This window comes from Oncorhynchus nerka, linkage group LG9b (genome assembly GCF_034236695.1).
Source record: "Oncorhynchus nerka isolate Pitt River linkage group LG9b, Oner_Uvic_2.0, whole genome shotgun sequence".
NCBI classification, from domain to species: Eukaryota; Metazoa; Chordata; class Actinopteri; order Salmoniformes; family Salmonidae; genus Oncorhynchus; species Oncorhynchus nerka.
In genome coordinates, this window is record NC_088424.1 from 43,263,502 (window position 1) to 43,288,961 (window position 25,460).

The 25,460-nt window shown below is 43.4% G+C and overlaps 1 protein-coding gene across 1 annotated transcript in view; it reads right to left on the minus strand.

Annotated features, from left to right (window-relative positions):
* Positions 1-25,460, minus strand: part of mfsd14a2 (major facilitator superfamily domain containing 14A2) — a 48,976-nt gene that overhangs the window by 12,599 nt on the left and 10,917 nt on the right. The window contains exons 3-9 of the mRNA XM_065013756.1: positions 17,159-17,221; positions 16,649-16,776; positions 15,704-15,818; positions 14,433-14,651; positions 13,084-13,197; positions 2,345-2,416; positions 2,086-2,198 (exon numbers count right to left, since the gene is read on the minus strand). Of these exons, the coding sequence (XP_064869828.1) occupies positions 2,086-2,198; positions 2,345-2,416; positions 13,084-13,197; positions 14,433-14,651; positions 15,704-15,818; positions 16,649-16,776; positions 17,159-17,221 (824 nt within the window). The remainder of the gene's footprint in view (positions 1-2,085; positions 2,199-2,344; positions 2,417-13,083; positions 13,198-14,432; positions 14,652-15,703; positions 15,819-16,648; positions 16,777-17,158; positions 17,222-25,460) is intronic.

Consider the following 25,460-nt stretch of genomic DNA (forward strand, 5'->3'; position numbering starts at 1 on the left):
TGGTAGCTTTTCTTGTCAATTCAACCAACTTCTACACGTGGATAAACTTTTGGGTGAACTTTTTTTCCCCTTGTCCAAAACGCTGTGTGACCACCGGCCAACGTGGCTGCTGAAATAGACATTCTTACCTGTCAATGACAAAATCTACCCACCACCCTACGCGTGCACACCCCCCCACCCAACTTCATAATCGTGGCAAGAGAGGAAACTGTGCGCACACACCGCCCGAACCCTCAGCTCACACCGCCCCGCCCGAACCCTCAGCTCACACCGCACCGCCCGAACCCTCAGCTCACACCGCACCGCCCGAACCCTCAGCTCACACCGCACCGCCCGAACCCTCAGCTCACACCGTAACATCACTATAGAAAAAGTTACTTTTCATTTGAGGTGAATCTTTAACAATGTATTTTCACACTCCAGAGAGGAAGCATGCAACAGACCAGAGTGTACTGACAAGTCATGTAGTCAGGGGGCGGAAACAGGGAAATCCTCCTCACAGAGATATCAGAGCAAGGACTAAACTGGCCTGTATTCAACTTCTCTTCACTGCAGCCACACCTAACAGTAACCACCATAAGACAACACAAACAGAGCATCAGGACTATTTTCTCTCCCGGGGCCTAACCACTAACACAGAGCATCAGGGCTATTTTCTCTCCCGGGGCCTAACCACTAACACAGAGCATCAGGACTATTTTCTCTCCCGGGGCCTAACCACTAACACAGAGCATCAGGGCTATTTTCTCTCCCGGGGCCTAACCACTAACACAGAGCATCAGGGCTATTTTCTCTCCCGGGGCCTAACCACTAACACAGAGCATCAGGGCTATTTTCTCTCCCGGGGCCTAACCACTAACACAGAGCATCAGGGCTATTTTCTCTCCCGGGGCCTAACCACTAACACAGAGCATCAGGGCTATTTTCTCTCCCGGGGCCTAACCACTAACAGAGCATCAGGACTATTTTCTCTCCCGGGGCCTAACCACTAACAGAGCATCAGGACTATTTTCTCTCCCGGGGCCTAACCACTAACAGAGCATCAGGGCTATTTTCTCTCCCGGGGCCTAACCACTAACAGAGCATCAGGACTATTTTCTCTCCCGGGGCCTAACCACTAACAGAGCATCAGGACTATTTTCTCTCCCGGGGCCTAACCACTAACAGAGCATCAGGACTATTTTCTCTCCCCTATCCCCTCAGTCCCCCTGTTCCACAAAAAGTTGTGCTTAAAGGGGTTGAGTGACCAGTATGTTAGTTGTGGCCAGTACGTTAGGGTCAGGGTGAAGGTCAGGGTTAGTTGTGGCCAGTACGTTAGGGTGGGTGAGTGATGGCCAGTACGTTAGGGTGGGTGAGTGATGGCCAGTACGTTAGGGTGGGTGAGTGATGGCCAGTACGTTAGGGTGGGTGAGTGATGGCCAGTACGTTAGGGTGGGTGAGTGATGGCCAGTACGTTAGGGTGGGTGAGTGATGGCCAGTACGTTAGGGTGGGTGAGTGATGGCCAGTACGTTAGGGTGGGTGAGTGATGGCCAGTACGTTAGGGTGGGTGAGTGATGGCCAGTACGTTAGGGTGGGTGAGTGATGGCCAGTACGTTAGGGTGGGTGAGTGATGGCCAGTACGTTATGGCCAGTGATAGTTAGTACGTTATGGCCAGTGATAGTTATGGCCAGTGATAGTTATGGCCAGTGATAGTTATGGCCAGTGATAGTTATGGCCAGTATGTCAGGGTTAGTTATGGCCAGTATGTCAGGGTTAGTTATGGCCAGTATGTCAGGGTTAGTTATGGCCAGTATGTCAGGGTTAGTTATGGCCAGTATGTCAGGGTTAGTTATGGCCAGTATGTCAGGGTTAGTTATGGCCAGTATGTCAGGGTTAGTTATGGCCAGTATGTCAGGGTTAGTTATGGCCAGTATGTCAGGGTTAGTTATGGCCAGTATGTCAGGGTTAGTTATGGCCAGTATGTCAGGGTTAGTTATGGCCAGTATGTCAGGGTTAGTTATGGCCAGTATGTTAGGGTCAGGGTTAGTTATGGCCAGTATGTTAGGGTTGTGATAGTGTATTAAAAAAGGTAGTTGTTACTGACCATGGTTGAGATCCAAAGCCGTACCAGGCCAGCTGTAGTATCTGGAAGCCTAGGCCCAGTAGGATAGTGTTCTTATTCCCTATGGAGCGCATCAGAATCCCCAGAACCATCGTCTGACAAAGGGAACATAGCAGGTAGTCCAACAAAATCAGTCGTTCATTACAGATATGTCAACTCTGTCTCTGGGACCTATTGCGAGGCAGAATATTGATACGAAAAGTATAAAAAAACACCACAACGGGTGTCAAAAGTCACCAACCTGAGCAACAATGGAGAGGATGCCCACCACAGCTATGAAGGCAGCTACTGTCTCTGAACTGAACCTTTGTACCTGGGGGGGGAGAGAGAAGACACACAGGTTAGAGAGACCTGGGGGGAGAGAGAGAAGACACACAGGTTAGAGAGACCTGGGGGGAGAGAGAGAAGACACACAGGTTAGAGAGACCTGGGGGGAGAGAGAGAAGACACACAGGTTAGAGAGACCAGGGGGGAGAGAGAGAAGACACACAGGTTAGAGAGACCAGGGGGGAGAGAGAGAAGACACACAGGTTAGAGAGACCTGGGGGGAGAGAGAGAAGACACACAGGTTAGAGAGACCTGGGGGGAGAGAGAGAAGACACACAGGTTAGAGAGAGACCTGGGGGGAGAGAGAGAAGACACACAGGTTAGAGAGACCTGGGGGGAGAGAGAGAAGACACACAGGTTAGAGAGACCTGGGGGGAGAGAGAGAAGACACACAGGTTAGAGAGACCTGGGGGGAGAGAGAGAAGACACACAGGTTAGAGAGAGACCTGGGGGGAGAGAGAGAAGACACACAGGTTAGAGAGAGACCTGGGGGAGAGAGAGAAGACACAGGTTAGAGAGAGACCTGGGGGAGAGAGAGAAGACACAGGTTAGAGAGAGACCTGGGGGGAGAGAGAGAAGACACAGGTTAGAGAGAGACCTGGGGGGAGAGAGAGAAGACACAGGTTAGAGAGAGACCTGGGGGGAGAGAGAGAAGACACAGGTTAGAGAGAGACCTGGGGGGAGAGAGAGAAGACACAGGTTAGAGAGAGACCTGGGGGAGAGAGAGAAGACACAGGTTAGAGAGAGACACAGGTTAGAGAGAGACCTGGGGGAGAGAGAGAAGACACAGGTTAGAGAGAGACCTGGGGGAGAGAGAGAAGACACAGGTTAGAGAGACCTGGGGGAGGAGAGAAGACACAGGTTAGAGAGAGACCTGGGGGGAGAGAGAGAAGACACAGGTTAGAGAGAGACCTGGGGGGAGAGAGAGAAGACACAGGTTAGAGAGAGACCTGGGGGGAGAGAGAGAAGACACAGGTTAGAGAGAGACCTGGGGGGAGAGAGAGAAGACACAGGTTAGAGAGAGACCTGGGGGGAGAGAGAGAAGACACAGGTTAGAGAGAGACCTGGGGGGAGAGAGAGAAGACACAGGTTAGAGAGAGACCTGGGGGGAGAGAGAGAAGACACAGGTTAGAGAGAGACCTGGGGGGAGAGAGAGAAGACACAGGTTAGAGAGACCTGGGGGAGAGAGAAGACACAGGTTAGAGAGACCTGGGGGAAAGAAAGTATTCATAACCCTTGGACAGATTTCACATTTAGTCCCCCAATTTGTAAGTCGCTCTGGATAAGAGCGTCTGCTAAATGACTTAAATGTAAATGTAGTTATTTTACAGCTTGAATTCACAAAATACCCTCAGAATGATAAAGTGAAAACATGTTTAGGCATTTATTGAAAATGAAATACAGAAATTAAATCAACTCTGGATAAGAGCGTCTGCTAAATGACTTAAATGTAAATGTAACCAATGATTCACACCTCTGAGTCAACATGTTAGAATCATCTTTAGCAGCAGTTACAACGGAGTCTTCCTGGGTAAGTCTAAGGGTGTTTTAACAGATAGTCCTCTTTAAAGAGAACTCTGGGATAAAATAAAAATAACTTAGAATGAGAACTCTGTTCTCTTTGTAGTCACACTGCCCTTTCAAATGAGGACTGAACTCTTTTTCCAGTTCACTTCACCTAGTTTGTGGCCCGAGTCCTCCATGCAATCACATTGCTACTTTTGGAACAGTCACAAACTGTTTTGTCACAAAGGAACTCTGACCCCTTGAGCCCCCGAATCAAACTGAACTGAGACCATCTCGAGAGGTGGTCCGTGTTCGGTTCGCTTGTTTCCGGAACCCGATTCCCTTTTTTTTTAGGGCAATGTGAACACAACGCTCCCCATGTTCTCTTGTCATTTTTTTTCTGCACCACACACTAGACTACTGACACGACCCCTCACACTAGACTACTGACACGACCCCTCACACTAGACTACTGACACGACCCCTCACACTAGACTACTGACACGACCCCTCACACTAGACTACTGACACAACCCCTCACACTAGACTACTGCAACACCGTTTTCCCCTGCCATAACCCCTCACATTGGAGCCACCTCTCGAGATGGTCTCAGTTCAGTTTGATCCGGGGGCTCGAGGGGTCAGAGTTCCTTTGGAGTGTTCACACTGCACAAAGACTGAAGCGAACTGCACCGAGTTCACAACATTGTCTGAAAGCGACCAAGTGTGAAAACACCAAGAGCCTTGCACACCTGGATTGTACAATATTTGCACATTATTCTTTTAAAAATGATTCAAGCTCTGTCACGTTGGTTGTTGATCATTGCTAAACAGCCATTTAACTCTTGCCATAGATTTGTTGAATACTTATTGAATTGAAAACTGACTTGACTCAGTTTCAGCTTTTCATTTTTTGAAATCTTTCTAAAAACATAATTCCACATTTGACATTATTGGGTAGTTTGTAAGCCAGTGACACAAAAATCTCAATTTAAACTATTTTAAATTCAGGCTGTAACACAACATAGGAATAAGTGGGGTGTGAATACTCTCTGAAGGTAAATGTACATATACAGTACATGTTAGTGTAGACGGACAAAAGGCTCACATACACAGACCCTGAATCCCAAATCAAACCCTACCTCCTAGGCAGTGTTGATTTTGAATTCAGGGAAAGGGCTAAAACTCCACCCTCACTGGGAAATGCTTCCAGTTTTCACAATAATACACATTTCTGTGGGCAGTGATACTAGTTTGCAAACAACGACTAGAATTGAACTGCAACTGTCATAACACATTCAGCAGACAAACAACAGATAATTATATGACAAGTCTCTCCAGAGGAATTCTCTCCACATTCTTCACACTCCTCTTCACAACCTGGAACACACCAGAGGGGCTGTGACTGGTCTTTTGTTAACTACTGTAGTCCCTCATTAACACAAAAAGGGCCTTTTCAGTGTTTACTGGTAGTGGATCTAATTTGTCAGTCAGTCAGTGGTTTATGTCCCACACGGCACCCTAATTCCCTACATAGTGCACTACTTTTGACCAGTGCCCATAATTTGGGTGCTATTCGGGACACAGTGAGAGAGACAGAGAGAGTCAGACTGGCCTAGGGGTCTAGACTAACTTTTTCCACTGGCGCTACCAACTATTTCAGTTGATTGCGCCAGCACATTATTTGGCCGGGCAGATGTGTTATGATATTGACCAGTCCCATAACGTACCTGTATTCCATACAGAACCAGGCTAATAAATGACTAGCCATATTTAAAATATGCAGGGCTTGACACTGGTAAATTCACAATGCTGGCTGTGCCACTAGAGATTCTGGGTTCGAGTCCAAGCTCCATCACAGCCTGGACGCGACCTCGGGAGACTCATGGGGCGTCGTCCGGGTTAGGGGAGGGTTTGGCCGGCAGGGATGTCCTTTTCCCATCGCGCACTACTGACTCCTGTGGCGGGCCGGGTGCCAGGAGCACAGTGTTTCCTCCGACACATTGGTACGGCTGGCTTCCGGGTTAAGTGGGCATTGTGTCAAGATGCAGTGCGGCTTGGTTGGGTTTCGGAGGACACACGGGAGAGGCGCAGGTCGAGAGCCGAGTCCGTACGGGAGTTGCAGTGATGAGACAAGACTAACTACCAATTGGATATCATGAAATTGGGGAGAAAAAGTGGTAAAAAAAAAGAGAAAAAAAAGGCACCACACTGGGCCAGCGCCAACTGAAAAGCTACTGGCCAGAATGAAAAACCATCCAGGAAAGTGGCTGATGCATAATTTGAATGTAATCTTTAAATTTACGGACCCTTAATTGGGGAGGACGGGCTCATAGTAATGGCTGGAATGGAATTAATGTGATGGTATCAAACAAGTGACCTCAATACCATTCACACCATTGCAACCATTGTTATGAGCAGTCCTCCCCTTAGCAGCCTCCTGTACTCCATACACAAATAACATTTTAACTTGACAATATCATATTTACAAATCAAATATTATTGGCCACATACACATTTAGTAGATGTTGCGGGTGCATTGAAATGCTTGTGTTCCTAGCTCCAACAATGCAGTAGTATCTAATTCACAACAATTAACAAATCTAAACGTAAAAGAACGGAATATATAAATATTAAGACGAGCCATGTCAGAGTGGCATTGATTAAAATACAGTAGAATTGAATACAGTATATACACATGAGATGAGTAAAGCATTGACTAAATACAGTAGAATAGAATACAGTAAATACATATGAGATGAGTAAAGCATTGACTAAATACAGTAGAATAGAATACAGTATATACATATGAGATGAGTAAAGCAGTATGTAAACATTATTAAAATGACTAGTGTTTCCATGTCGATGTACAAAAGGGTAGCAGCATCGAAGGAGCAGAGTTGCGTAACCGGGTGGTAGCCAGCTAGTGATCGCTATATAAACAGTCTGATGACCTTGAGATAGAAGCTGTTTTTCCAGTCTCTCGGTCCCAGCTTTGATGCACCTGTATTGACCTCGCCTTCTGAATGATAGCGGGGTGACCAGGCAGTGGCTTAGGTGGTTGATGTCCTTGATGAGCTTTATGGCCTTCCTTTGACATCGGGTGCTGTAGGTGTCCTGGAGGGCAGGCAGTGGCTCAGGTGGTTGATGTCCGTGATGAGCTTTATGGCCTTCCTTTGACATCGGGTGGTTGATGTCCTTGATGAGCTTTATGGCCTTCCTTTGACATCGGGTGCTGTAGGTGTCCTGAAGGGCAGGCAGTGGCTCAGGTGGTTGATGTCCGTGATGAGCTTTATGGCCTTCCTTTGACATCGGGTGGTTGATGTCCTTGATGAGCTTTATGGCCTTCCTTTGACATCGGGTGCTGTAGGTGTCCTGAAGGGCAGGCAGTGGCTCAGGTGGTTGATGTCCGTGATGAGCTTTATGGCCTTCCTTTGACATCGAGTGCTGTAGGTGTCCTGGAGGGCAGGCAGGTGATGCGTTGGGCAGACCACACCACCCTCTTGTCATGACGTTGCCCTGTTGGGTGAGGTTTATGACCCCCCCACATAAATACCTTTCCCCCCTTTTCTCTCCACTCTACAGAATGGACTCTTGGAAAGCCCTTTGTTAACATAGAGAAAGTATGATAACATCAAAAGGTTGGGGAATGGAAAAATATTTCCCTTTCTCAACCAGTTGAAAGTGTCCGTTGATACTTAAAGAATATGTCAGGTCAGTTGGTGGAGAAAAGGCCCATGGAGTTGGTGGAATAATCCTTTAATCCATTGCCACTTACTCAGCTGGGTCAGGGGCGCTTTAATTAGGTCAGGTGGAAATGTCCGACAGATCTCAACTCCATAAAAGGAGGAAATTGCCATCGCCTGATCTCTCTGCTTTCTCTTCCTTAACTCCATCTGATCTAGAAGTTCTGTGCGTCCATGAATCCACGTAAATCCACCGACTGTTACCTTTCATCTGAACTATCTGTGGCGGTCGGGGGAGCGGGACATCAGTTATCGCTTATCGTTATTACCACGGAGGCTTGGAGCGCACGCTTCAAATCAGTGTCATGTGAATGGTCAATGATCACGGCCCTACGGATCCTCATAAGCCAATTATGCAATCAATATGGTTCATATGTAATGAAATTAATTATATGTACACATGAAGACAATTGAGGGTGAAATGAGAAACGTCATTGTTTGCTAACTGATCGACTTTGATGCCAAACTAATGGGGATTATAGAATGGTTATTCAATCACTGTTTGTATTCTTTCATGATAAATAGTTACGAGCCTAAATGACTCACGGATGATTACGATTGACTTCTTAATGAACTGGACTGTTGAACTCCCTAAATTATGTTAATAATGAATGATATGATTTTTGATTATGAATTTGATTGGATACATGTTATTTGTTTCCTTTGTGATGCAACACAGACTACTCAGTAAATATACCACTTTATGGTTAAAGGAATTCCTGCCTCAGTCTCATCCATTCCTCTGTCACGTGACCACCTGTTCACCTTCACTGTCAGTCATCCTACCTGTCCAGCTACCCACACAGATTCCACTAATCTTTCAGTTGGTGTCTGGGACATATCTGATATGACAAATTGTATCTTGGAAAGTCTACACATTCTAGTTATCAGATTCACATGGAATTGTTGTGCAATTTAAATGTTGTTTAAATTATTTGAGAGAAGATTAAATGTGATTTTAGCTTCAAAATGAGAGAATTGTTATCATAAGTAAACTTACGCTCACTCAGTGGCCACGCCCAAGTGAACAGACATTGGTTGGAGAGGGATGAAACACGCCCTTCTCTTCCCCAGTACAAAAGCCCCGATGACCCAATTCACGTTAGACTAAGCAAACCCCAGCGTGAGCTGTGGTTGTGTACGGCTCAACAACTACTCTAACGAAATTTACATGAGATCAGATCACGTGGAGGTGAAGATTAATTTAGAATAGAGCAGCCAGAATACGAGCTGATTACGGCAACTTGGTATGAACTTTGAACTATTATTTCACTAAAGAAGGAGTGATACATCTGAGACGTAGAGTTCTCAGCTACAGCTGTAAACGTACGTGGCCTAGGAAAGGACAGACAATCTCCTGAGAACGACAGCTGTAAACGTACGTGGCCTAGGGAAGGACAGACAATCTCCTGAGAACGACAGCTGTAAACGTACGTGGCCTAGGAAAGGACAGACAATCTCCTAAGAACGACAGCTGTAAACGTACGTGGCCTATGAAAGGACAGACAATCTCCTGAGATCGACAGGGTACTTTAATGTATCCGCTCTACAACACTACGACCATAAAGATTCTTCAAAAGGACAATGGCGATATCTGCTGGGTAAACCAGTCTTCCATATTCAACCCATTTATCGAAGAGCAGCTCAGAGTAAATATATCTCTAGCATTTTCCTTTTCCGAAAGGGCAGTTATTAGAATGCGTAAGATTGTCTTTACGGTAGCATAGCTTCTCATGGTCCGATAGAGACCCAAACCCTTTGTCCCTCAGTCTTCCCGCTTTTTCATTCAAACCCAACCCCCTTCCTTTGTGTAACTCGCCGTCATATCGGATTAGCCCACCAGGGACTTATGACATGATTAGTAATCGATGTATGATCTATCGTATGCATGTATGTATGTATGCATACATGTGTAATTGTGTGATTTAGGTATTTAGTAAATAAATAAGCCAATTTGTGTGTTGCTGATTCAACTTGTTAGCCAGGATTCGTGCAGGTAAAGTACTTTACAATGAGAATGAGACTGAATAAGGTGACGATTAATAATTGACTTATTGATAAAGATATTCAGATCTTTAAGAGAGTGGATTCGGGAGATAACCGCTCAATATAAATGAATGCTTCTGTGATGCCCCAGGTTATTAATGGTTTAATTAAATCACGTAATCAATTAAACGTTAGGTAATCGATTTGATAAAATAGCAACTCATAATTGAATCACAGTCAAGAGACGCGACACTGGAGAGCCCTGCGGTTGCGGGCTATGCAGTTGCCGTACCTGACGTTGATACAGCCCGACAGAATGCTCTGTAATGCATCTGTAAAAATTTGTGAGGGTCTTAGAGGCCAACCCAAATTTCTTCAACCTCCTGAGGTTGAAGATGCGCTGTTGCACCTTCTACGCCACACTGTCTGTGTGGGTGGACCATTTCAGATTGTCAGTGATGTGTAACGCTGAGGAACTTGAAGCTTTCCACCTTCTCCACTGCGATCCCGTCGATGTAGATAGGGGCGTGCTCCCTCTGCTGTTTCCTGACGTTTATGATCAGCTCCTTCATTTTGTTGACGTTGAGGGACATGTTATTTTCCTGGTTCCACTCCACCAGGACCCTCACCTCCTCCCTGTAGGCCGTCTCATCATTGTTGGTAATCAGGCCTACTACTGTTGTGTCGTCTGCAAACTTGAAGATTGAGTTGGAGACGTGCGTGGTCACACAGTCGTGGGTGAACTGGAAATGGAAGTGGGTCTAGGGTGTCAGGTTAGCACTGTACAATTTTAGGCCACATGTAATAGCAGAGTTTGCAAAACAAATGCCACCCGATTCATAAATGATCACGATATAATTCTGCCAGGTTGGCCTACTTCGCAGTCAACATTTATTTGGGGAAACCTTTAGAGATGTTCATTCAAAAGAGCACGACTGGATTGGGAATATCAAAGACTCATGCGTACCCATTTCTGTTTGAATTTAAAAAAAGTAAAATTGTGAACAAAAACCAACGCAACCAGCTACATTTATTTCACTGGCACCCTACGACCAATAAAATAAAATACACTGCCCTTTGCCATGTCAAAGGGATGTCATATGCAAGAGGTGCGACTGGTGTCACACTGCCATGTCATATGAGAGAGTTTGGGGGTTGCAGTTTTGAGCCCTGCTGGCTGACTAGTTCTCTAACTGTAGTTAACTGGGGACAGACCAGACCATGTTGTTGACACTATAAAAAACAGTAGCCCTATTTGGCCACATTCTAAGGAGTTTGTTCAGAAGCCTGCCATCGGAATTCCCCAGTCAGTGAATTCACAGATATGAAGCAGACCACATTGTATTATTTTTGTACTCTGAACCTTCCTGCGTGGGAAGAATGGACTTCTCTCCACTATAAATTTGCTGATGCATCACTGTATCTACCCACCAAAATAGGGGTCGAGACTAGGGGGTAGGAGTTGGTTTGATGCGGATCTTACCATGATTACAGATAATCCTAAATGAATCGTGAATAATGATGAGTGAGAAAGTTACTCACAAATATTATACCCCTGCAAAAATGATAACCTCTGTTATTGTATTGGTGAGGGTTCGCATGGTCTTTGGGTTATGATCTTCCACTCTTTCTCACTTATCAGGATCATCTGTAGTCATGGTAGCATATCACATTAACGTAGAAGTGTTTAGAAACCTATTCTAAGGTGACTCCAAAATGACAATACATTATTTACCATTCATTTCTATTGGGCACAATATAATCTGAAACCACCAAAACAAACAGCAACTGCATCCAACAAATGTGTAGTCACAAGCTTGCCGCAGTCATTGCGTGCTATGAATATGGGATCAAATACTGAACTTTTGACTACTTTTAATACACAAATGAATTTGTCCCAATACTTTTGGTCCCCTAAAATAGGATGGGACGAAAGTACAGAAAGTTCAGAAATGTCTAAATAGTTCAACCGATATGGATGGGAAAAAAAACTCAAAATCTTCCCAAAAGTGTTTATTTTATTTTTAAAAGGCCAGCATCTCTAAATATATCTGGAATAAATAAGAAACCGAGACTGAAATTAACCAAACTAATTAAGCCTACGGACCTGAGAGGGCTCTACTATATCATTGGCATGCTCATATCAATCACTTGTTGGTGCCTAGACAGACGTGACTCACTTCAGGTTGGGATGGAATCTACAGCATGTCATCCATGGGTGTTATGTTCTTTACTATTTATCAAGAATTGTGAAAAAAATGCAGGCCTTATCTGACCATTTTATAGTATGTAATACACTCAGTTTGAAGAAATGCAAAGGAGATACTTAGAGAATCCAGACAATTTATCACTCTGGTCACCGATTGCCCTTAAATCAGGCGGGGTGGCAGGTAGCCTAGTGGTTAAAGTGTTGGACTAGTAACCTAAATGTTGCAGGTTCGAATCCCAGAGCTGACAAGGTAAAAATCTGTCGCTCTGCCCCTGAACAAGGCAGTTCCTAGGCCATCATTGTAAATAAGAATTTGTTCTTAACTGACTTGCCTAGATAAAGTGGGTAAACTGTTTTCAAATGACTGTGGTTGAAAAAAAATGAAAAAAATTTCAAATTCTACTGGAGGGATTTAATCTGACACATTGAGACATTGGAAGAGAGACATTTGGTGCATTTGGTGATGAGGACTGGACTGCTATCTGTGGGTCTTCCCCCAAATCAAACTCTAAGCATACAATATCTAAAATGTTAAATTATTTCATAGAACCTAGTTTACACCGGTTTCGCCTTCATTAGTTTCAAAATGTCAACCAGATACTGGCACCATTGCACATGTATTTTTGGGACTGAAACAGAATCCAGTCTTCAAATGGCAGGAGGTTCATTTGCGGATTCAGAAGATCTTAGACAATATGCTCTTTCACCAAACCTATAACTTCTTTATTTTGACTAACATTGTATTTGAGCCTGACTCTTCTGAACATCTGTTTAATACTCTTGTATATTTTTATTAAAATATTTACATGTCCACAAGCTGAAATACTGTCTGCGAGGATGTGGCTTTCAGGCTCCAGAAAAAAAGAAAGAAGAAAAAAAAGAAAAGAAACTCACTTTTGACCTGCATGAGAATACTGAGAAATTCTGGAAAATTTGGTCACCATTATAGTCATATGTAGAAAACCATAAATGCCACATAAATCTTACTGCGGTCTTATTTTACAACTGCTAATTGTTCTATTATTTGTAGGGTATTTCTTTACTTAACTCCCAGGACTCCATCTGTGTGGTACAAGTTTGTTTTGTTTTCTGTGTAAATGTTTTTTTATTGCTCAGAAAACTTGGGGCCAAATAAAAATCACACCCGGGCCAAATTCGGGCCAGTTGGAGAACCCTGGAGGGGGTGAGTCTCGGTGTTGTCAGTACCTGTCTGAGATAGAGGAAGAAGCTGGAGTATTGTCCGGCCTCAGGCAGGTAAGACAGGAACACTGTGATGCAGATGAGAAGCACCGTGGAATCCTGGCCCACCTTCCGCAGAGACTGGAGATGGGACATAGAATAAATTAGATTCAGATACATTTTGTTGTCAAACACAGATCGGTTGTCCTGTTCCTTAGAGATAGAGGCTCCCCTCAGGCAGAATGGTATTCAGCAAAATGACATAATTCATAGTCACGCCAATATTGTTTTGAATGGTAATTTTAGGACTGATGCCCAACTGAGCAGTCTACTCAATGCATCCTCATTAGGTGCTGATGACGATTCCGTCCAAAGTGCATTACCATGGCTCGAAAACACAATGACAATTCTAAAAAACGCAAATAATTAGTAGGAAAACCTTTTGTCATCATTTTGATGTCGTGAGATTGACTTTAGATGCAGTATAACGCTGGCTATTTAGCTTATATTGAGGAGAAATTTGAGCTAGCTAACGTTAGTCCAAAATAGCTAGCAATGCTAACTTTGCTAGCTAATGACAACATTGCAGTGGTGTATTGTACCAAAGTAAAAATACCACTTAAGTAGTTTTTGGGGGGTTATCTGTACTTTACTATTTATATTTCACAACTTTTACTGTACTACATTCCTAAAGAAAATGTACTTTTTACTTCATACATTTTCCCTGACACCCAAAAGTACTTTGAATGCTTAGCAGGACAGGAAAAATGTCCTCCCTACTGCCTCTGATCTGGCAGACTGACGAAACACAAATTCTTAGGTTGTAAATGATGTCTGAATTTTGAAGTGTGTCCCTGGCTAATTTTAAATGTATACTTAAGTTGTAATTGCTAAAAATGTACTTAAGTATATTTAACAGGGTGACTAACTTTTACTTGAGTAATTTCCCATTAAGGCTTCTTTAATGCTACTCAAGACAGTTGGCCACTTTTTCTACCACTGCAACATTGCCATCTGTCTAAAGTAAATATTTAATAGAAAACTATGTGCCTACTTTAGCAATGTCATCATATTCCCAAGCACCTACAGTATACATTTAGACACAGTCATTAGTTCCGATTCAAAGTCATTAGCCCTCGTTCTACTTCTGAGCATCAATATGGTTGCGGCGTCTGTAGAACGTTGATAACTATGGCAACGACGTGATTCAAGTGACGGAGATGCAACCCATGAATAGTACTATAGTACTCACAGTGGAGGGGTCAGACTGCTCCCAGGAGGTAATATACTACAGTACTATAATATTTTACTATATAGTACAGTACGCACAGCAAAGGGGTCATTATACTACAGTACGATAATAGCATAGTACTCACAGCGAAGGGGTCAGCCTGTTCCCAGGAGATGGGTGCTCCCCAGGAGGCTGGTCTCATCTTCTCGGGCAATGACTCGGGGACGACCACCAGGATGAAAATTATGTCCAGTAGGGCAATGGCCGTAGCCAGGATAACTACCAGGGTGTCACCGTACGTCTCCGACAGGTACGCTCCAATGGCCGGGCTCGTCACTAGGCTGGCTGCAAAGGTAGCGGACACCTGAAGGGGGGATGGGCAGTAGATAAAGGAGACAGAGGGGAGAGGAGAGATAATGTTAGAGGGGAGGACAGGAGAATTGGTGTCATTCTAAAGTCAGGAGTATTATTTATTTATTTATATAAAAAGTTTGGGGTCACTTAGAAATGTCCTTGTTTTTGAAAAAAAAAAGCAATTTTTTTTGTCCATTAAAATAACATCACATTGATCAGAAATACAGGGTAGACATTGTTAATGTTGTAAATGGCTATTGTAGCTGGAAACTGCAGATTAAAAAATAGAATATCTACATAGGCGTACAGAGGCCCATTATCAGCAAACATCACTCCTGTGTTCCAATGGCACGTCGTGTTAGCAAATCCAAGTTTATAATTTTAAAAGGCTAATTGATCATTAGAAAACCATTTTGCAATTATGTTAGCACAGCTGAAAACTGTTGTCCTGATTAAAGAAGCAATAAAACTGGCCTTCAGACTAGATGAGTATCTGGAGCATCAGCATTTGTGGATTCGTTTACAGGCTCAAAATGGCCAAAAACAAGACCTTTCTTCTGAAACTCGTCAGTCTATTCTTGTTGTGAGAAATGAAGGCTATTCCATGCGGGAAATTGCCAAGAAACTGAACATCTCGTACAACGCTGTGTACTACTCCCTTCACAGAACAACGCAAACTGGCTTTAACCAAAATAGAAAGAAGAGTGGGAGGCCCCGGTGCACAACTGAGCAAGAGGACAAGTGCATTAGAGTGTCTAGTTTGAGAAACAGACGGCTCAAAAGTCCTCAACTGTCAGCTTCATTAAATAGAATCCATAAAACACCAGTCTCAACGTCAACAGTGAAGAGGCGACTCTGGGATGCTGAGGCAGATTTCCTGTCCAATGTCGGTGTTCTTTTGGCCATCTTAATCTTTTATTTTTATTGGCCAGTCTGAGATATGGCTTTTTCTTTGCAACTCTGCCCAGAAGGCCAGCATCCCAGAGTCACATATATACAAAACAGCAAAAATAACACTGATAGGATGCACATCTTGGTTGTTATTTAGTTTCCCCTCCTCACCAAACCGTAGGCTGTGCTCCTCTCGTGTTCTGCCGTGATGTCCGCCACGTACGCAAAGATCACAGAGAAGGTGACGGCAAACACACCAGACATGGAAATGACTGCAAAGTACCACCTGAAGAGAGGACGGGAAGGAGGGAGAAGAGATTAGTCAAGGTTATATGTTAGCAAGTCTGTATAGCTCTATTGTGACTGTGGATACCACTACAGTAGAGGTCCTGTTGAACCACAGGGAAACGACCGATACGGGGACAGCGATTAGGGGGGGGCAGTTGCTTCATCTACTCTTGAACATAAAGCTGCAATATGTAACTTTTTGATCGACCCGACACACATAGAAGTGTGTGTTATAGATCTGTCAGTCACATTGAAAGCAAGTCTAAGAAGTGGTAGATCTGTTCTATGTGCACTGTTTCTATGCTTCCCGTTCGTGCGTCTTTTACTTTCGGTTTTGTACACCAGCTTCAAACAGCTGAAAATACAATTGTTTTTGGTTGTGAAAATATATTTCACAGCGGTTTTGGACAGTACAATGATTCTCTACACCAGGGGTACTCAACTCTTACCCTACCAGGTCCGGAGGCTGATGGTTCTACCTGATAATTCATTGCACACTCACCTGGTGTCCCAGGTCCAAATCAGTCCGTAATTATAGGGAAACAGTGAACAAAAATGCAGTGGGACTGGCTTCGATGTCCTGGGTGGAGTTTGAAAGCCCTATACTATATACACTTGCTTGTTTTTTTTGTCACAAACTGAAATTAGAACTATTAGAATTCTAGCAACCAGGAAATGGCGGGGCAATGTCTACACAGTGTCTCTTTAAAACACCTTCACAGACTTGAAGTTGACCATACTTTAAAAAAAAATTATGTTATTAATCTGGCTCTGCACCATCACAGCCCATAGAGATGTATTAGTGATGTAGTGTGTGTGTGTTCTCACCATGGGCTGATCTTCATGAGGGGGATGGGGGCGCAGGTGAAGAAGACTGTTAGCAACAGGAAAGACTTCCTACCCCATACATCTGACAGCGCACCAATCAGAGGAGCACTCAGGAACGACAAAATACCCTAGGGGAGGGAGAGAAATGAGGAGACCTTGGTGATCTGTGCACTGAAATAATGAGTAACTAACATGGACAATCCTCAACACACGTACCGTTTGTGGCTCTAGTGCAGTAGTCCATGCTTTCCCATGATACAACCTACTATACTAGGCATACACACTCCCGCCTTCAACATCTACACACACACCCAACTTGAGGTTAACATCTACACAGACAACCTGAGGTGAAAGTCACTGAAACTCTCCACTACATAGTCAACAAGAGATTAACAGCATCTACACGCCCAACTACATAAACATGGAACATGGTGAGTTTACCTAATGAGTGTCCTAGCTACAGACTAAACTCCCAACAAGCTAGGCCGCTGTAAACTGTCATTCTCTCACCTTGACACCGTGAATGAGCCCATTCATCAGGAATGTGTGTTGAGGGAATGTTTGATGTAAGACCTGGGGAAACAAACACAGATAACACCTCAACTGTTGTGTCCATACAGTAGCCTACAGTAAGGTAACACTGTACTGTGTGGGTTAGCACTCAAAAGACAAAAGAAAAATTACTGTTGTGTCTATTAGTACAGTGTAACAGACGTATGACCTAAGGTGACTGCTCTTCACTAGAGGAACCCCCACCCCCCCAAAAAATAACTGTTGTGTCTATTAGTACAGTGTAACAGACGTATGATCTAAGGTGACTGCTCTTCACTAGAGGAACCCCCCCCCCCCCCAAAAAAATGCATTTGACATCAGCCATGTGATCAGCTGATGGTTACCTTGAAGAAAAATGTACTTTATTACGACTGATCAAATGGCCAGGTGAGACAACCACATAAGACGAATGCACAAACTGTAAATCGCTATGGATAAAGACTCTGCTAAATGAGAACTATTTAAACATGTTCACTTAGGTCAACAGTTAAGGTCAAACTACAGCACAGGAAAATACCCATTACACAATATCCACTTCATTATTTGATCATGACCTTTCTGCGTCTGAGATACTGAGAGAACAAATACAATTAGTTAGGTCACAGGAACTAAAAGCAGAGGTGGAAAGGTCAAAGCACACTGTGTAACGTTAGGTATCTTTTAAAGTAAACCGTTTTGTTTCATTGTTAACTGAAGGGAGGTCTAATGAAGGTCACTGAAACACACTCTGGCAAAATCAGGCACATTGTGCATTTGAGGGAAATGATAAGAGGTCAGAAGTCAGGCATGGCAGTCCAAATACTAAATGCTAAGTCAATGCCATGCAGTTTTAAAAAGTCAATAGTATTAGAGATGTACTTCTTGCCTGCTTCACAGCGGTAGATTACTGTACGTTGGTAGTTAAATGAGCTGGGAACATTGATGCCAATCTCTAGTCTCCCCACTGCCCTCTGATTAACCCAAAATGCAAAAAATGTTGACCTCTGAAATGTAGTCAGGACAACAGAGTCAAGATAAGCACCATTACCACTCCACTCCAGACATATTTCATTTTTATTTAACTATTTATATTTAAGAACAAATTCTTATTTTCAATGACGGCCTAGGAATAGTGGGTTAACTGCCTTGTTCAGGGGCAGAAAGACATTTTTACCTTGTCAGCTCGGGGATTCGACCTAGCAACCTTTCTGTTACTAGTCCAACGCTCTAACCACTAGGCTACCTGCCGCCCCAGACTGAGCAGGTCGAAAACACTCCAAAATGAGAGGTTCTACTGAACTTGTCCAATAACAAAAAAGTTAAAACACTTGTTTTCACATTACGTTGCAAAACGTTTTGCTACCTTGTGCCGTAATGAACATGTGTGCATGTCAATATTGTAGCTCAAAGATAATTTGTGGTTAGTAACTGGAGCCATAGTTGTAGTGGCTTCCTTGTCGTCTTTACCATAGCCACTGCCCAAGCCTGAAGCGGGGTTGTTTGGTACGCATACAGTCCACACTCAAGGTTTCCAAACAGCCAAACATTCATTGACATCCAGGGATATGGTGCAACAAAAATGTTTATTCTTCTTATATCTAACAAATAAATGAGTCTCCAATCAACTTAAAGCAGTTCAATACTTGATATGGAAAATACATATTATGACCTGTCTGTATGTCTGTATGTATGGTCAAAAAACTATACCGCTCCCGCATCTAGCAAGGACTCCCCCCCCCCCCCCCGAAGGCCCAACTTCCTGCCTTTATCCTAACACACTTACCACAATACAATGAATAGGCAAGAGGGGGGGGCCAAAACCTAAGTTACACTAACAACAAATGAATATATCTCAATCAGGTAAATATAAATCATAAAGATACGTACCTAATATTTCATCATTTACATTAATATTTAATATATTTACACAAATATACATGGAGCTCCATATGTTCGGTATTTTATACAAATATGTCCAAATCGGCTCTAACATACCGGCCCCTAATTGTTGACTGCACTGAATGCACAACAATTACTTAATATTCAAACATAGAGCCAATACACAAAACATTCTATACCAGAGCACTATTACAGTTCATAGCTATATACAAATATACAAGGTGCCATGTAGGAAAATAGTCCATAGATCTCAGTCTGAGTTGAAAAATGTCAAGAGTTTGACGTCCAAAAATGTATGACATCAAAGAATGTAAGAGTACAACATCAACGAATCAGAGGTGCACGTGATTCTAAGATGGAGCACTGTGTGTGTGTGTGTGTGTGTCACTCCGTCGCCTCAAGGAGCAGACAGAGTTTATTGATAGGTCTCTGTAAGATATTGGTCTTAGTCTTAACCATGACGCTCCGGACAAGACCTTTGGCCCCTGGCAAAGCCTCCACCACACGCCCCATTAGCCAAGAGTTCCTTGGGGCGTTGTCATCGTCGATGACCACGAGGTCACCAGGACTGAAGTTTCTCTTAGTTTTGCTCCACTCCTGCATAAGTGGAAGATACTCCCTGATCCATCTCTTCCAGAAGAGGTCAGTGATATATTGTACTTGCTTCCATCTCCTTCGTGAGTATAGGTCGCTTCTCTGGAATAGTCCTGGTGGCAGGACTGGCTTAGCTTTCAGATGAAGCAGATGGTTCGGAGTCAGGGGTTCTAGATCATTAGGGTCATTTGTTACAGTAGTGATTGGTCTGTCGTGTAAGATCAGTCTAGAGATGTAGGAGTCTTTGGGCAGGATCATAGGATTCTTTAGTTCCGTAGGCATAGCAGCTTTGCTTAACCTTCCTCCTACTCTCAGAATGCCATTGTCAATAATTGGATCAAGCTTACAGATTGAGCCACTTCTCTTGGCACATTGTTTTCCTTTCACGACTAGTGCAATTTCTTGTTTAAAGTGCTGTCGTTGTTCAAATCGAATGATGACCTTTTCTGCTTCATCTAGGTCATCCACAGACTTTCTTTTCCAAACGTCAGTTTGAACTTGTCAATTTGTTCCTTCAGTGACTTTGTCAGACTCTGATCTGGGATCGGTTTGAGAGAGAATTTTCCTTTTCTGGCTTAACTGTAGAAGACGTTTCTTCAGTTTCAGCATCCAGGCAACTGCTTTCTTCAAGCTGTTCCATGTTGAATAGTACTCAATCAGTTTGCTGGTTGGACTCTTTTCTTCCACACTTGTATGGTTTACGATTACGTCTTTTCTCACCTCTGGATCATCCGGAGGGATGGAGCCAAGCTCCTCGGGGACTTTCGGCCATTGAGTTTGTTTTCTCCAGGAATTCTGGTCCTTTACACCATCTCTTTGAGTTCAGGAACATTTCAACATGTAATCCTCTTGAGGCATTATCGGCTGGGTTGTGTTTGGAGTTCAAATACCTCCACTGTTTTGCTTTCGATAGGTCACGGATCATAGCAACCCTATTAGCCACAAAGGTATGGAATCTCTTGGTATCATTGCGGATGTATTTTAGCACAGACTGGCTGTCCATCCAAAAAGTTGACTCCTCAAGTTCAATCTGGAGCTCCAACCTTAACATCCTGTCCACTCGCACTGCCAATGTTGCTGCAGCAAGTTCCAGTCTGGGGTCACCCTTGATTTCCCCAGTATGAATGCAATGTGGACCTTTTCCATACAGTTTGTGAACCTAAGGTAGCTTGCCGTGCCGTAACCTTGTTCACTTGCATCACTTTCAATGTTCCATCGGATTCCAAGTGCTCTTTCAACAGGCAGCTTTTCTCTGTCCAGGTCCAGTTCTTTTATCTGCTTGGCTTTGTGTTCATCAGGGATAGAAGCCAGCACAGTGCGGCTGTTGCTGACCCACTTGGTCAATTTGAACCCACCCTGAGAGCACACATCCCTGAGGTTTTTCGTGAGAGCTATGGCTTGTTCTTCTGTGGCCACTGACTTGAGGCAGTCATCAACATAGAAGTTGGACTTGACTGTTTGAATTACCTCTTCATCGTACCTCTCACAGTTGTCTTCTGCAGTCTTTCGCAGTGCAAAGTTTGCACAACTTGGAGAGGATATAGCACCGAAAAGATGTACCGTCATTCTGTACTCCTCCAATCTTTTGTTAGTATCACCATCCGGCCACCATAGGAATCGCAGGAAGTCTAAGTAATCTTCATGGACACGTACTTGATGGAACATTCCTTCGATGTCTGCCATCATGGCAATGTGCTCTTGCCGAAATCTTAGCAAGACTCCTATAAGCGTGTTTGCCAGGTCAGGGCCTTGAAGGAGTTCACTGTTAAGAGATATACCTTTATAGGATGATGAACAGTCAAACACTACTCGTATCGTTCCTTTGCGCTTATGGTGAACGCCATGGTGTGGTATATACCATACCTTGCCTTTCTCTCTGAGGAGCTGTTCTTGTGGTATCTTCTCGGCGTAACCTTTTGTTATCATCTCTTCCATGAAGTCTTTGTACTCTGCAGCGTAACCTTTGTCCTTCTTGAACTTCCTGATAATATTTAGAGCAAGAAATGTGTCACCTTCCACATTGCCAATCTCTAATCCAGATATCTCAAAACTCTTGGTAGGACTCTCCTGCCCCATTGTGCGTAGCAGAATTTCAGTCTCACTGTCTTTAGCTTGCAACTGCCTCATGAGTCTCTCCGTACAAAATGTTGCTGAGCTACCAGAATCGAGAAATGCATAGGTTAACGTAGACTTGCTTCCATTTGCCATCTTTACTTGAACTGGCACAATCGCAAGTGCACAATCTGTACCGGCCCCGGTATCTTCACCAGCTTCCAGTGAAACAAGAGCACTGCTGACAGTCTCCTCCCGCTTCACTGCTACGCCCCTCGTATCTGCCTTCAGAGATCTAAATCTCTCTCTTCATTCAATGTGCAGGATAGTGGGGTGCGTTCTTTGACATTTCTGACAGGTCATCCTTCTTTTACATTCTTTGCTTAAGTGTCCTCTCATCAAACAGCCAAAACAAAGGCCTTTTGATCTCAGAAACTCAACCTTGGCTTCATGTGGCTGTGCCTTCACCTGTTGGCAGTCGACCAGGAAATGCTCACCAGCGCAAAATACACATGAGACACTGGGAGCATCAGAAGGGTAGGCGCCTGGTTTCTTGATTTTGAATGTTTGTTCTTTTAGAGCTTTTTTTTTTTTTAGAGGTCTTTTAGAGTCACAATCTGCCAATACATCTACTGCAGTGGCAAAGCTGCTTCCCCTACTCTTGGACTTGAACTGCTGTTTAAAGTCAGCTTCTGTTTTGGTTTTAAAAAATATTTTGTTGGACAGGGGATCTTGGATATCTCCGTACAACGGATCCTGCAGTATTTTGGCCTGTTTTTCCATGAACGTCACAAGGTCACTGAACTGGGCCCTCAGGTGGCTTCTCTCTAAAATATCACATGCCGTAGACCTCCATTTTTCCCTTAGTTTGTAGGGAAGTTTTGACATGATCAACTTTATGTTGGAGGGAAGATTAAGCTCTTCCATGTTCTGTAGGTCTTGCATAGCGTTACAGCATCCTCTAAGATAGAGTGCATAGCCACCCAGTCCCTTTCCATCATCCGGTTTGATGTTTATCCAGTTCCAAGCTTTTTCCATGTAAGCAGTGGTGACTTTGATTTCATTGCCAAAGTGTTCCTTTAACAACCTCTGTATAGCCTCTTCTGGCTTCCATATGCAGACAACTACGGACCAGATCCTTGGGCTGACCAGAGGTGTACTGTTCCAGGTAATAGAGCCTATCCTGGTGACTGCTTGTTTTATCTTCTATTCCATGCTCAAATGCACGCATAAATGGCCTAAAGTTTAGAGGATCACCGTCAAACATAGGTATCTCCCTAACAGGGAGTGTGGCCTGTTTGTGCTGTAGTATAAGGAGGTCAGCAATTTCATTCTGCCTTTGCATGACAGTAGAGAGGTTATCATGGCTGGTATTATGGCTGATACCCGCAGTGTTGATTCTGTGTTGATTGCTAGACCTTGATGTTGGCTGCTGAAGGGTGTGGTTTATGACTGTTTTCTGAATAGGTTTTGATGGCTTTGTGGTCGGTTGTTGTAAAACTCTTTGTAGTGGGGTCTTTGGAACTGCACCTAATGCAGCAAACTCAACAGGTGATGGTTCAGGTTCCTTATAGACCTCGGGTTCCTGGTTCTCATAATAAGAGTTCATTCCATCTTCTTGGCTTAGAAAATGGGCTGCCACAGAATGGGATTGAGAAGTTGACTCAACACTCTCCAGAACCTTCAGTTTGGCATTATATGCTGCTATGTCCGTTTCCAGTGCCATTTTTTCCATCCTAACATTCAGTTGAGCTTTCTCCAGTTCCAATGCATGCTTGTCCTGTAATGATGCTTGGCGAGCTAGTAGAGCTGCTCGTTCTGCCTCAGCTTTTAGGCGTGCAGAGGACACCGAGGAAGCAGTTTTAGAAGACTTTGTTTTACTTGATGTTTTTGACACATTGGAAATGCTGTTGTGTGGTTCAATGAGCGTTTGTGGCTCGATTTCAGCTTTTTTCCATATTTCCACCTCTTTCAGGAAATGTTCATAAGTTCTCATTCTTGGTTGATAATAGTTAATGCTCTCCTGTTCGTGTTCCTCCTCTGTGACCAGCTCTAGCACAGAATCATGAGCATTCTTAAAGTCATTGAGAACAGCATGAAATGCTTCAAGACTCTCATCCACAGTTTCAATGTTTCCTCCATCAACAAGAAGGGCTTTTATTTCATTCATTTTGCGTGTACACACTCCAAGTTTGCCTCTCCGGGCTGCATAGAGTGAATTTAGATGCTCCTCTGCCCTCTCCAGTGGAGTCTTATTTGGGATTTCATCCTCCATCATTCTCTTTTAGTTCACTCAATTTACAATGACACAGTTGTTGATTTTTGATTGTTAAACGTAATGCCTCTTTAGACCTCCTTTAATGCTTTAAAAACACAGTCCTCCATTTCAGCATATTTGATCCATTTTGAATTGAACATGTGCAAGTTCGGCATTTTAGATGAGTTTTAAACATTTCATCCCATTATAAGTTGTCCCTTTAATGAAGTTTAAACACGCAGTATCTTTAGATCCTTAGATTGCATTCGTTGCATTGATGCAGTGCATTTCCACGTTAGGTCAAATATTAGACATAAGATTAGGCTACATTGTGCGTAGGATCTCAGTGTTTCCCAAACTTAAACTTCTTGTTTTCACAACGCTGTGTTTTGAATTCCATTCCCAAGTTTATCAAACATTCCAATTAAAAGCACATTTGCGCTTCCATAATATGCATGATCAAATGATCGCATTGAACAGGGCAGCTCATTCATTCGCAGTGGTTACTCACGGCTGGCGAATTCTAGGAGTTCAAATCCTTCCAAGCGAGCTGTCCTTACGATCCGAATGCAATTACAAATAGAACAATATCCAGCGTGTGTCCGAACCGGAGATTTCCTTCCGATAGTAATCCTTCACGGAGTTTTTTTACTTGATTGTAGTGGCTTCCTTGTCGTCTTTACCATAGCCACTGCCCAAGCCTGAAGCGGGGTTGTTTGGTACGCATACAGTCCACACTCAAGGTTTCCAAACGGCCAAACATTCAATGACATCCAGGGATATGGTGCAACAAAAATGTTTATTCTTCTTATATCTAACAAATAAATGAGTCTCCAATCAACTTAAAGCAGTTCAATACTTGATATGGAAAATACATATTATGACCTGTCTGTATGTCTGTATGTATGGTCAAAAAACTATACCGCTCCCGCATCTAGCAAGGACTCCCCCCCCCCCCCCCCGAAGGCCCAACTTCCTGCCTTTATCCTAACACACTTACCACAATATAATGAATAGGCAAGAGGGGGGGCCAAAACCTAAGTTACACTAACAACAAATGAATATATCTCAATCAGGTAAATATAAATCATAAAGGTACGTACCTAATATTTAATCATTTACATTAATATTTAATATATTTACACAAATATACATGGAGCTCCATATGTTCGGTCTTTTATACAAATATGTCCAAATCGGCTCTAACAATAGTAAACATGTCAGTGACATTGCAAGGCAGTGTATGAAAATAACGATCTCCTGGACATCAACACAAACAATGCATTTTCAAATTCACTATTATATAAAAACAATGTGTAATAAGGGTTGGCCCCTTGTTTCATGAGTTGAAATAAAAGATGGCAGAAATGTCCCAATCTCACAAAAAAAAAAAAGAAGCTTATTTCTCAAAATTGTGCACACATTTGTTTACATCCCTGCTAGTGAGCATTTCTCCTTTGCCAAGATAATCCATCCACC